Source organism: Heterodontus francisci, chromosome 11, assembly GCF_036365525.1.
Source record: "Heterodontus francisci isolate sHetFra1 chromosome 11, sHetFra1.hap1, whole genome shotgun sequence".
Classification (NCBI taxonomy): Eukaryota; Metazoa; Chordata; class Chondrichthyes; order Heterodontiformes; family Heterodontidae; genus Heterodontus; species Heterodontus francisci.
The window spans coordinates 69,712,439-69,726,115 of NC_090381.1; the positions used below are offsets into that span (position 1 = coordinate 69,712,439).

The 13,677-nt window shown below is 41.2% G+C and overlaps 1 protein-coding gene across 1 annotated transcript in view; it reads right to left on the minus strand.

Annotated features, from left to right (window-relative positions):
• The window catches only part of pex5la (peroxisomal biogenesis factor 5-like a), a 132,112-nt gene that overhangs the window by 75,554 nt on the left and 42,881 nt on the right, over window positions 1–13,677 (minus strand). Inside the window, exons 3-4 of the mRNA XM_068041475.1 lie at window positions 11,987–12,196; window positions 5,817–5,940 (exon numbers count right to left, since the gene is read on the minus strand). Coding sequence (XP_067897576.1) covers window positions 5,817–5,940; window positions 11,987–12,196 — 334 coding nt within the window. The remainder of the gene's footprint in view (window positions 1–5,816; window positions 5,941–11,986; window positions 12,197–13,677) is intronic.

Consider the following 13,677-nt stretch of genomic DNA (forward strand, 5'->3'; position numbering starts at 1 on the left):
TGTATTCTATACTTTAGAGAAGTGTGGACTTAGAGGTGATTTGATTCAGGTTTATTAGATGATGAAAATAATAGATTGTGTTCCAGTTGACAGTTTGTCCCAATTAAATAGGTTAGGGAGGACCAGGGGTTAGACCAGGTCCAGGTTCGATGTCAGGAGGTGGTTCTTTCCCCAGAGAATTTATGAAACAGGCTGCCATTTCCTGTAGTGGATGTTGATTCAGTTAGAAAATGTTTCTAGTTGAGGTGAACATCACCTCTTACAAAAGGTAGGGTCTTCAGGGAATTCAAGGCAGAGTGAGCTCCTGGATTCGTTTCGATCGGCTAAATGGGTCAAAGAGAAATTTCCCAGATTTCCACCCCCCCCAACCCCCCCAAATTGGGCTAGATTTTTATCTGTTTTTTCACCTTCCCCAGGAGATCATATGGTTTCAGGTGAAGTGTAGAGTGTATATACTGTGATAGACAAGTTATCATAATTGTATGGGAGAGTATGGATGTACCTGAGGGTTTTTACATGTCCATCATTGATTGTGTGTTTGTATGCATCAGCATTATATATATTTATGTCGTCCTGTTTCATTTTCTTGCACATAATGTCATTCACCTAACAAATATAATTAATGTTTTTTCATTGTAGAGGTAGATTGGATTCCACTTTAATTAAATTTACTCTTAGTAGCATGTATAACAATTTAGTCTTTTGCCATTTCTCTTGACCTTGGAAATGAGAATCAGCCTGAGGTTAGTGGGCTACAAAAAAAAATGCTCTTTTAATCTTTGAAAATGAATTAATTTCATAAGAAAAGAAAAATTTAAAATGCTGCAAAAACTAAACAGGTCAGTCAACATCCTTACAGAGAACAGCCAAGTTAAAATTTCAAGCTGGGCATGACTTGGAACTAAAGGTTCCAGGCTATAGGATCTTTTGGAAGGACAGGAAAATTGGAAAAGGAGGAGGAGCAACAATATGGATAAAATACACAGTTACAACAGTGAAAAGAAAGGATTTCAGTAAGGATGATCTGGCAGTAGAAACACAATAGGTAGAACTGAGAAACAGCATAAGTTATGGGGAGATGGTGGCATATTGGTAATGGTAATGTCACTGAACAGGTAAAGCAGAGGCCGAGGCTGTTGCCCTGAAGACAAGGATTCAAATCTCACCACAGCAGCTGGTGGAATTTAAATTCAATTAATTAATAAAAAAATTTGGGATTGAAAGCTAGTCTCAGGAATGGTGCCATGAAACTATCACTGATTGTCATTAAAAAAAAACATCTGGTTCACTAATGCCCTTTAGGGAAGGAAATTTGCCATCCTTACCCAGTCTGGCCTACATGAGACTCCAGACCTATAGCAATGTGGTTGACTCTTAACTGCCCTCTGAAATGGCCTAGCAAGTCGCTTAGTTGTCAAGGGCAATTAGGGATGGGCAACAAATGCTGGCCTTGTCAGTGATGCCCACATCCCATGAAAGGATTAAAAAAAACCAAGACATTAGTGGAAGTTATCAACAGACCTCCTGGTATTAATGTTAATACATATATATATAAATAATACATAGATCAGGGAAGCATGTAACAGAAACAATTTGGTTATAATGGAGGATTTTAATTTTCACATCGACTGGGAGAAGCAGAACAGCTCAAATAGTAAAAGAAACAAATTTCCACAATGGATTTTCAACAGTTTTCTGGAAGAACATTTTTTTTATTTGTGTTCTAGAACCAACAAGGAATTTATTGAGGAGTAACAAATCAGGATTAGTTAACATCTTGCCAACAGTGACCATAATGGCTCAGATTTTGCAGTCAGCAGGCAACCATTCATTCCAGTTACACTTACCCCATATACATTCTATGCGTATCTTCATTGGATTGGATTTACTGTAATTAGAGAACTAAAACAGCCTAGTACCATCTGCAGGGTATCTGGAGCTGTGTGCACAAGGCAATCAGCTGTGTAACTCATTAATCAATCAGATTGAATAATTCTCAATGAACGATGCAGAGTCTGAACCAGGAAATGTAAGTTAGAACATTTAATTCAATGTCAAATCATGTAAGCAAAGCAAAACAGAGAAGAAAAGAAAGACGGGATTAAGAGAGGAAGAGAGATAAAAGAGATAGAGAACAGATTAAGAAAAATTATTTGACTTTTTAAAATTAAATCTCCAACAATGATAAAATCTGAAGGAAGGAAACGCCACACTTGTAAAAGTTAATTTTCAGTGCCAGCGAGATTGTTTAGTAGTAATTAAAAATCTATCACACCAATAAAAATATACTTAAACTGGAATGGACAAGCCTTAACTTTTTCTAGTGTGTTTAATGGCTATATATCACGTAAGTACAGCAGCTTCATGCCTTTAAATTTGTTTCCATGCGCAGTCTCTTGGAAAGATACCAGTATAGTGCAAATTCTGGAAGAGCTGTCCAATGTGAATAGCAACTTCCTAATTTCCGCATTTAACTGCATCTGTGTGGTTCTTGGAAGTTGGTGGCTGATTTGCTGTTTAATAATGGTGAGCGCTAATAGCCTCAGTTACTTTTATCACCCCATCAGCCTCCCCTTGATCATCAGCAGATGTTCACTGATAATTGCACAATATTCAGTACCATTCACAACTCCTCAGATACTGAAGCAATCCAGGTCTATATGCACAAAGACCTGGACAACATTTCAGCTTGGGCTGGTAAGTGGCAAGTAACATTCGTGCCACACAAGTGCCAGGCAATGACCATCTCCAACAGGAGAGAATCTAACCATCACCCCTTGATATTCAATGGCATTACTATCACTGAATTCCCCACTATCAACATCCTGAGGTGTTACCATTGACCAGAAGCTGAACTGGACCAGCCACATAAATACCGTGGCTATAAGAGCAGGTCAGAGACTGAAAATTCTGAGGCGAGTAACTCACCTCCTGACTCCCCAAAGCCTGTCCACCATCTACAAGGCACAAGTCAGGAGTGTGATGGAATATTCTTCACTTGCCTGGATGGGTGCAGCTCCAACAACACTCAAGAAGTTCTACACCACCCAGGACAAAGCAGTCCGCTTGATCGGTACCCCATCCACCAACTTACACATGCACTCCTTCCACCACTGATGGACAGTTGCAGTAGTGTGTACCCTATACAAGATACACTGCAACAACTCACCAAGGCTCCTTCCACAGCATCTTCCAAACCTCCTCTACCCCCTAGAAGGACAAGGGTAACAGATGCATGGGAACACCATCACCTGCAAGTTCCCCTCCAAGCCACACACTTGGACGTTTATTGCCTTTCCTTCACCGTCGCTGATCAAAATCCTGGAACTCCCTCCCTAACAGCACCGTGGGTGTACCCGCACCAGATGGACTGCAGCGGTTCAAGAAGGCGGCTCACCACCACCTTCTCAAGGGTAATTAGGGATGGGTAATAAATGCTGGCCTTGCCAGCGATGCCCACATCCCATATAAGAATAAAAATAAGTCAGGGCAATATGATTGAATTTGATATTAGATTTAAGTGCAGAAGGAAGAGTGACAAACCATGGATTTAAACTTAAGTAAAGTGAATTTCAAAGAGGAGGAAGTCATGCTTCAGTTCTACAGAGCCATTGATGGACCCCATCTGGAGCACTGCCTTCAGTTTTGGGCACTGCACTTCAGGAAGAATACTCTGGCTTTGGAGGTATAACAGTGCAGATTCACCAGAACGATAATGGAGCTTAAAGGGTTGGATTCTGAGGGCAGATTTCATAAACTTGACTTGTAGTATTTCATTGAGTTTAGAAGGATGATGGATGATGAAATTGTGATATTTAAAATGATAAAAGACTTCGACGAGGTAGATAGATAAATGATTTCCACTGTTGGGGAATTCAGAACAAGGAGGACACAAACTTAAAATTAGAGCCAGGCGTTTTAAAAGTGAAATCAAGAAGCATTTTTCCCCCACAAAGTGTAGTGGAAATCTGGCACTCTCTCCCAAAAGGCTGTGGATACTGGGTCTATTGCAATTTTCAAGACTTTGATAGATTTTTATTGGGTAAGGGTATCAAGGGATATGGAGAAAAGGTTGGTAAATGGAATCGGTCAGCTATTATCTGATTGAGAGGTGAAATATGCTTGAGAGTCTTAATGGTCTCCTCTTGTTCTTATGTTCAAACTGCCTGTGATTCCAAATTAATCGAATTGTAGGGTAAGGGATATTTCATATGCTGATTCCATTTCGATCATTATTGTGCTTTACAACTGCTGCCAGGAATCGAGAACTATTACAAGAGGGAAGGACAGAATAAATAACTTAGGGATGAGACTTGTTTCTCAGATCATTAATGGTGTTTTGTGTTAAGGACAATTGTCAAAGAAATGGGGATAGCATAATGGTGCCAAGAATTCTATGTTAGTCTTTAGATGGAATAGAAACTCTGGGAACGATCTTCTCCTGTGATTAACATTCAGAGATTGTTGGTAAAAACTTGCTGAACAGAACTGCAAAAATTTCAGACCTTTTTTGTTTTATAACGGTTCACATAAAGGTCTAGAGAGCAGCGGCGGGCGAAAAAAATGGTGGCCCGTGCATACCCGGTTTGCCCCCGCCCCCAATCATGTGGAGGGAGCGGGCTGTCCAATGCCGGCAATGGCGTCAGCTGCTTGTGTGCAGGCGCTTGCACCATTTTTAAAGGGCAGTCAGCCCTGCTGGTTAAATATTTGAAGAACCACCCCCCCCCAAAATGTACCGAATAAAATTCTAACACCCCTTTCCCACCCCCCAATAACAATTAAATTAAGTCTTTGCCCTTCCCCCAACAAAACACTTACCTTTGGTATATGACCTTCCCTCCCCCAATCTGTACAAAGTTTAAAGTTCACCCATTCCCACCATCCCCTACATTCATGACGAGTATTTGACCCCGTTCCTCCCACCTGCACTAGAAATCTTAACTCCCACCCCATTCCCACCCCCCACCAGTGTCACACCTGCTTTCCCCAGATGGGAAGTGAAAGTGCAGGAGTGCTGGCCGCCACTCCAAAGATCACGGCGGGCCTGTTAGATCCTAGGCAAGTTTATTTAAATGTATTCATTTAAATATTTAAATGCAGGTCCCGTCGTCCTCGCTGCTGCTAGGAGGATCGGGCTCGGCCCTTCTAGCGTCGGGCTCCGTGGTGGGCCTCTGCCGGAATGATCTTCCGGCCTCCCTCTGCCACGAAAACCGACATCGGGGGCCCAGTAAAATCCAGCCCATATTGTGTAAGTTTGGACACAGTACTCTTTTTAATATCTTGCTCTGTCTTGCCTCTGTAAATTGTTTCACCTGCAAATACATTTAACCAAGTATGTAATGGCTTGGTGACATATTATTTTCTACCTTCAAATGTGTTTGGAGAATGTGGTCAATAACTCATGCATTTTGTTAAAAACCTGTGTGCCCTAATTTGTAAATAGCAGAGAATAACAATGAAGCTTTCAGATCAGAGTGGGTTCAGCCTGGTTCTGGACACTGCTGTTTCTCCATGAAAGCAATAACAAGTGTTGGGGAAAGCCCAGATTATAACACGCACCCTAGCTTCAGGTAGTACATTTCTGGACAGCTTAACCCAGTTTCTGAATTTACCCAATGAAAATGAACAAAAATAAAATACCAGGATGAGATATGTATTTTTTTCTTAAACCTGCTTATAGTTGAAATTAAAATAGCCTTAATAAACACAGGTTAAAAAAATCTTGTGTTTTAAAAGTTTATGAAGCACCACTGAGACACCATCTTGCATTATATTTTTGAAGTGTAAGACTGTTAAGTATAAAAGATCCTATTTACCATAAGAACTCCTGTGAGGCAGCTCGGTTGGAACGTTTCCTTTCTGTGACCCATTGATCCTCAGGAGTTTTTGCACTTTGCAGATTCACTTCTTCCCATTTCTCTAATTGTTGAGGCATACTGACTAAACACAGTTGAGAAGAAATATTGTCATTACTGAGGAAAAAGAAAGTATTTAGCTTTTATTCTGCTGCTGGTTGCCAATGAAGGAGAAATTCTTCAGACAGTAGGCAACTCAGATCTTAAACCTTATGTACAGTAGTTGAAACTTTTTCTGTTTGAAAAGAAATGCTTTTTCTTCTGATTACAGATGAGGTGAAAGGTTAGTTACCATTATAATTTATTTGCTGTCTACCAAACAGTTATTAGTGTCAGAAATTGTAGTCATCAATAAGGCTTTTGAAATTGGTATATTTTCTTTCCCCTTTAAAGTTGTGTCCAGAACCTCTGGAACTTCCTTTCTATCATTTCATTAGGCAACCAGAATAAATGTTGTTAATAATCAATTAATTGTGTTACATTCATATGTTCTTCGATAGAAAACTGCTTAGAATTTACTATGGTAGAAATTGTCAAAATTATAATAGATAGCCTTATAGTATTGTGGTAAATAAAAAGGCTACACAACCAGATCATCAAATTGGTAGCATAATCCTAACATGCCAGCATAGTTGTCCTCATCAGATGTATTCCCTGTTCTTGGCTAGTCCTCTAGATCATGCATTGTACAGCAGTACAGAAACAATGAAAGAACAACAAAAATCTCTATTTGAGAGATTCTTTCACAGGCTCAAGATGTCTCAAAATGCTTCACCACCAATTAATTACCTTTGAAATGTTGCTGCTGTCATTTTATAGGCAAATGGTTGACCAATCATCTTAATTTAATTAAATTTAGGGTTAGTCCTGCAATGCATTTTTCATGAGATAAGAGCAATTTATTAATACTGGCGTATTGTACTAATTGTTTAGAAAATCACAAAAATTAGAATCAAAATAACCTTGCAGTAAGAATGGGTAATGCTGCAAAATGTAGGTTAATCACCTCCCTCATTTACAGATTCTTAATAAAAACTTAAATATAGCATAATATTTTCATAGAAAAAGACCATTATGTAAAAAAATCCATGTGGCAGAGCATTCACCAATTCATACTGAATAAGACTTTTTAATGATTATGTTGAAAAGGTCACTTTGTACCTTTCGTTATTCTCAGTGTTGTAATGCTTCATATGCAGTGTAACTAAGAAGCAAACGCTGACAAAGGTGAAATATTTATTAGAGAACAAAATGAAAAGGAAACAGCCGGTATTTAATGGAACTATCTAAAAAGTCTAAACAAACTCAAATTGATTAGTAATGGGGTAGAAACAGGTCCTATTACACCTGTTTTCCAGATAGAAAACAGGGGTGAAAAAGATCAATTTTAGGACATCACACCCTATGCCTAATCAGAGCTGTATAGTGACTTTCCAGGCATTCCGAGTGGCCATATATATGCTAATTAGGGGCCTTAAGGCTGTTGAAGGGGCTCTCTATCATATTTTTGTATGATGTGCTGAGCAGGAGCCAGTCCGACTCAGAATTCTTCAGCGGCCCTTGCCTCCTTTCCTGACTACACAGTGGGACCAACCACCCCATCCCCTCCCCATTGTCCCCTGCCAGTGAGGCAAGTGTCTCACTATATGCAATATGTGAGATACCCGTGGTGGTGTGATGGGCTCCAGCAGCTAGCACATAAATGTTAGTGAGGCCCAAGGCTTAATTTTGGCATGGTACATTCTACACTCAGTTCAGCCAGAAATGGGATTGGGGTTTTGATGTCATAGAGATCATTTTAATCAGCTGGGCACTCAGCCCGCCTACTCTGAGGACCCAAGCAAAACGGGGGGTAACCACCATGACTGTGGCAACAGGACGTTAAGTTCTAAAATTCAATTTCAGGTTGATATATCCTTGTTTCCTTTCGATCGGAAGCCTGAAAATTCAGCCCCATATAAAACTTGAATGACTCAAAAAGGAGCTAACCTCAAAGTAAAACCACAACAGAAATAGCTCTTTGTTCATAAGGTTAATCTTTTGGCTTTTAACTTTCAGCGAGATGAAAAATGAAATATACTGATTAAATATCTCAGGCTGCAGTGTCAATGTTGTTCAATGAAGAGTGCAGGAGGGCATGCCAGGAGCAGCACCTGGCATACCTAAAAATGAGGTGTCAGCCTGCTGAAGCTACAACACAGGACCACTTGCATTCCAAACAGTAGAAGCAGCATGCAATAGACAGCGCTAAGTGATCCCACAACCAATGAATCAAATGTAAGTTCTGCAGTCCTGCTACATCCAGTCGTGAATGGTGGTGGACAATTAAACAATTGACAGGAGGAAGAGGCTCCAGAAACATCCCAATTCTCAAAGATGGGGGAGCCCAGCACATCAGTGCAAAAGAGAAGGCTGAAGCATTTGCATTCATCTTCAGCCGGAATTGCCAAGTGGATGATCCCTCTTGGCCTCCTCCTGAAGTCTCCAGCATCACAGATGACAATCTTCAGCCAATCCAATTCACTCCAACGGCTGAAGACACTGGATACTGCAAAGGCTATGGGCCCTGATGATATTTCGGCAATAGTACTGAAGACTTGTGCTCCAGAACTAGTCGCACCCCTAGCCAACCTGTTCCAGTATAGCTACAACACTGGCATCTACCCAGCAATATGGAAAATTGCCCAGGTCTGTCCTGTACAAAAAAGCAGGACAAATCCGACCCAGCCAATTTCCACCCTATCAGTCTACTCCCGAACATCAGCAAAGGGGTGGTCGACAGTGCTATCAAGCGGCACTTGCTCAGCAATAACCTGCTTACTGATGCTCAGTTTGGTTTCCACCAAGGCCAGTCAGCTCCTGACCTCATTACAGCCTCAAGAAGCTCGACACCATCCAAGACAAAGCAGCCCGCTTGATTAGCATCCCATCCACCACCTTCAACGTTCACTCCCTCCACCACCGACGCACAGTGGCAGCAGTGTGTACCATCTACAAGATGCACTGCAGCAACTCACCAAGGCTCCTTCCACAGCACCTTCCAATCCCGTGACCTCTACCACCTAGAAGGACAAGGACAGCAGATGTATGGGAACATCACCACCTGCAAGTTTCCCTCCAAGCCACACACCATCCTGACTTGGAACTATATCGCCATTCTTTCACTATCACTGGATCAAAATCCAGGAACTCCCTTCCTCACAGCACTGTTGGTATACCTGCACCCCAAGGACTTCAGCGGTTCAAGAAGGCAGCTCACCACCACCTTCTCAAGAGCAATTAGGGATGGGCAATAAATGCTGGCCTAGCGAGCAACACCCACATCTCACGAACAAATAAAAAAAACCTATCCAATTACTAGATTGTATGCCACATAATACATCACTCACTGATACAATGACACATTTGATATCTTCATATGATTTCCCATTGCATCAATGGATGACCTGCTTATCTATCCTAGAACTTCCATTTTTCTTGAAATCAGGCTCAAAGCTTGTTCTCTATAAATAAATCCATTTATGCAAATTTGGGTACTGGTATTCCACTAGGGGTCATAAGTATAACTCTGTTGCTGGAATGCTGGTCTTCAAATAAGCTGAGAAAATAGAGAATAATAATTTATATTTAATACCTTCCACTCAACTTATGTTTCATATTCCAACATAACATGCATATTTTAAACCTGGTCTAGGTTGGTTTTACACACATCTAACAATGTGTAATGGGTTTTCCATTGATATTTGAGATAATGCTAATTTCTCTGGCTTTCTTTTTATTCTATTTTATGTTGACTTGAATTCCCATCTAATTCAGACTGATGGTGGCCACAGATCTGCTTTACAGGAGGTGGCTCACATATTTCATTTCAATGTGAGGTTACTGAGACCTTTTCCACATTTTCCATAATAAAATAGCATGAAATATTGATTTTGTGGTTGGTGAAATTAATAACATCGATGGAATGAGGAAATATTAACAATCCATCAGCGCCACTGCACAGAACCCACTTCCCATGGTAGTGTAAGGTGTAGGGGTGTCCATATCAATCTTGCCAAATTGAAAAGGATTCATCATGAAGGGGAATGGCAGACAGATATTTTAAAGTAGCTGAAAGCATTATACATTGCATACATGGAGCTTTCTTTTCCGTGCTGACACCAATGTTGGGGTCAGAAATGCATTAGAAATTTCAATGAGGATGAACAAATATCAACTTTGAACATACACAAATGGGGAAACTGAATTTCTAGGAAAAGCAAAATGATAACGAGGGATAATAAAATATAGTTTGAAATGATGATAGGAGCAGTCTAAAAATCCACATTCAGTTTTTGCAAGAAAATTGTAAATATCTAATAAATTTTATACAGAATGTTGTAGATGTCAATTACTCATTGCTGTCCAATAATATATTGCTTCTCATAAAATATGCAATGATTACATGTATAGGAAATACACAGCAGTGTATGTATGGTTTGAATTAGTTACTCTAATTTTAGTAATAAAACAGAAAATGCTGGAAATACACAACAGGTCAGGCAGCATCTGTAGAGAGAAAAACAGAGTTAACATTTCAGGTCAATGGGCTTACATCATAACTGGCAGTTCTGATGAAACGTCATCGAACTGAACCATTAACACTATTTCTCTTTCCACAGATGCTGCCTGCCCTGTTGCGTATTTCCAGCATTTTCTGTTTTTATTTCAGATTTCCGGTATTTTGCTTTTTTACTCTACTCTAATTTCACTTATTCATTCCACTATTTATTTGTTCCAGTAAAAATAAATTCCTGAGTTAAATATAATTAATCATTTGTATTGTAAAGCTGTAATTTTGTCAGGATATTTAAACAAGAATGCATGAAATACAGAACATTGTCTTCTGTATTACTAAGTTAATTTCAGAAATGTGATGGTATATTAATCATAAAATAAAAGCTGCTTATGAATATCCTCATGAATGCAAAAAAAAACTCAATACTATTTATTTTATGGACAAAAATGATTTGATATTTTTCTTTATATTTGAATATTAAATTTATTGATTAAAACTTGGTTTAAAAAATACCAAAAACTAAAGCCGGAATTTTACGCTCCACAATCGAGAGGCTGGTGGCGGGAGCGGGGGTGGGGGGCCTAAAATTGAGTGGGAGTTGAGGGGGCATTCCCGACCTCCTCCGGTACCCATTGCTAATTTACGTGGGCGGCGGTGGGGGGAAACCACCCGTCCGTCCCAGGCCAATCAAGGCCTTTACGTAGCCAATTAACTGGCACTTAAGGGCCTCCGCCCACCAACACGGGTATTTTACTCTTGGCTGGTGGGCAGCTGAGGCCTCAAAAGGCCCGCCTGATGAAACCAGGCAGCCTTCTTGTGGGCGGCGGGGTGGGGTACCCTCCTGCTCGGGCAAACTGTGCTCCACGGAGGGCTGCCCCCAAAGCCCTAACCACCCCCAATACACAACACTCCCCCTGCCCGCCTAACCGAACACCCTTGCCTTGCCGGGGCCCGACTTATTGTCCCTGGTGAGGCCCTAAAAACTTACCATTTTTTCTGGGGTCATCCTTCATCTTCTTCCGATGGCTAGGTGTAGTCCCAGCAGAGGCCATCGCTCCTGGTGGCGCCGCTGGGACTATGAGCTGCCGGCCCGCTGATTGGCCAGCAGTTCCATTAGGCAGGACGTCCTGCCTCAAGGAGGTGGATGTCTCACCCAAGACCAAGTAAAGGCCTGAAGAGCGAAAAATCCCAGTCTGGCTCCCCAGGATTGGCGGAGACGGGCTCGCCACCAACTTTTCGGCTGATGGATGGGGCCTCTGCCCAACAAAAAATTCTGGCCTAAAAACCTGCAAATGGAAATCTGAAACAAAATCAGAAAATGTTGGAACACTCAACAGGTCAGTCAGCATCTGTAGAGAACAGAGAAGTTAACATTTCAGGTGGGCTATATTTGAAACTAAAACTTTGGTGCCCTTGTAGGTTGACAAGTTTTTTTTACTAATGCTTACTCACTTTGTTTAAAATGCAAATTTTGTTAAAATTTCACTATATGGGCTGAATGGCAGGAAAACTGAAAATAATGCTAATGTCTGCAGAATAAAATCAAATAATTCAGGATTCATTCAGTTCATACCAGCATCCAGGGATGGTCTATGTGGGGCTTTGTCGTTCTGAATATTTTGCCCAATTTCAACTTTGATTAGATCGGTGTCATCTTGCTCTTGTCTAAAGGAGGCAGGTTTAGCTGCTTCATTTCTTGAGGCAACATCAGATTTCTTTGTCTTACTACTGCTTGTCATAGCTGGCTCTGTAAGGTCCAAGAGATCCAAAGCTGGTGACAGAACTGTAATATTAAATGGTGTCATTAGAAATAAATGGACAGTAAGGTAACCTTAGTAAACTTGATTTACATTGGTTTTCTTGTGGAAACATTTTGATGACAGCATTAGAGTCAATTTTTCTGAAAGATTACTTTCTTGGAGTAATTTTATGACTTTGCACTGCCAGTAGGGATCTTTACCCATCAGCAAGGCATATTATAATTTCAGGCACATTTTGTGCACAATTTTACACCCATTATTTGAAATATCTAGAAAATTGTATACAGTTGCATCTGACTTTCTGATATGAATTGCTTGTGGATGAGGCTCTGTGACAGCAGCACGAAGTAGGAACAGTACCAATTATCAGGGATTCTTATACAAAAATTAGGATAAATTACTGTTATTTTAAAATTCTGCATATAAGCAGGTCACACATAATTAGATTCAATAATATATTATAGTGGTAATTCTATGGTACCACTCACCCAGTGGGGAAGCTGTGCTCAGAAGGGTTGTGGGACAGAGAAAAGGCAACAACTTTGCAATTTTAATTCCTTAACCTATGCTTCCTGCAATTACTTCCCAGATCATAGAATTGCTCCTCATAAGAAAACAAAATGCATCTTAAAAAAAATAAATGTCTTACTTTAAGTTGTTCTTCTGATTGGTTACAGGAATGAATGCATAAAATATAATTTCATGCTTACTAATCTCTGCTTTTATCATGCAATATAGTCTTAACTACAACGACACTGGCCAGAATTTAACATTAAGGCGGTGGCTGCTATTTTGTGTGGCCCAGGCCGACAATTGATCACTCGGTCAGGACGTCCATCCTCCCTGAGGCAGGAAGTCCCGCCTCCAGAGGGACTGCACCCAGCGAGAGGAGCCATGATGGATGCTGGCCTCGGAGCAGGTAAGTGGGGATCTGGCCTTACCGGGAACAACTGGCTAGGCCTCGGTGAGGGGGGTGGTGGGTCGGAGAGCAGGGCGGGAGGGTAGTTTTAGCAGAGGTGGCCCATGCTGCTGGGGGGGGGCCCTCCGTGGGGCACAAGGTGCCTGATCAGGAGGGCATCCCCCCCAGCCCGCAAGGAAGCCGCCAGGTATTACCGGGTGGACTCCTCAGGTGCTGAACTGCCCGTCCTCCGCTGGTAAAATACCAGCAGGGGGAGGAGATCCTTAAGTGGCAATTAAGAGCCTTAATTGGCCTGGGAAGGGTGGACTGTTTGCCACCTCCCTGCCACTGGTAAAATAGCAGAGGGGGCGGGTAGGAGATGGACAAGGCATCCCCTACCTCCCACACGATTTAACACACACCCCCCACCCCCTGCCTCCCAGCTCACTCCCAGTAAACTTCCATCCACTGTTCTTACCTCAATTGCAACTTGTATTCATTGCAAATCTAGAATACAATTATAGTGGTTATCGAAATATCCCCAGTAACATGTTATCGACTGATTCTTTACCTTTTCCCCCAGTCCTGTCTGTTTTTTTGAGGCAA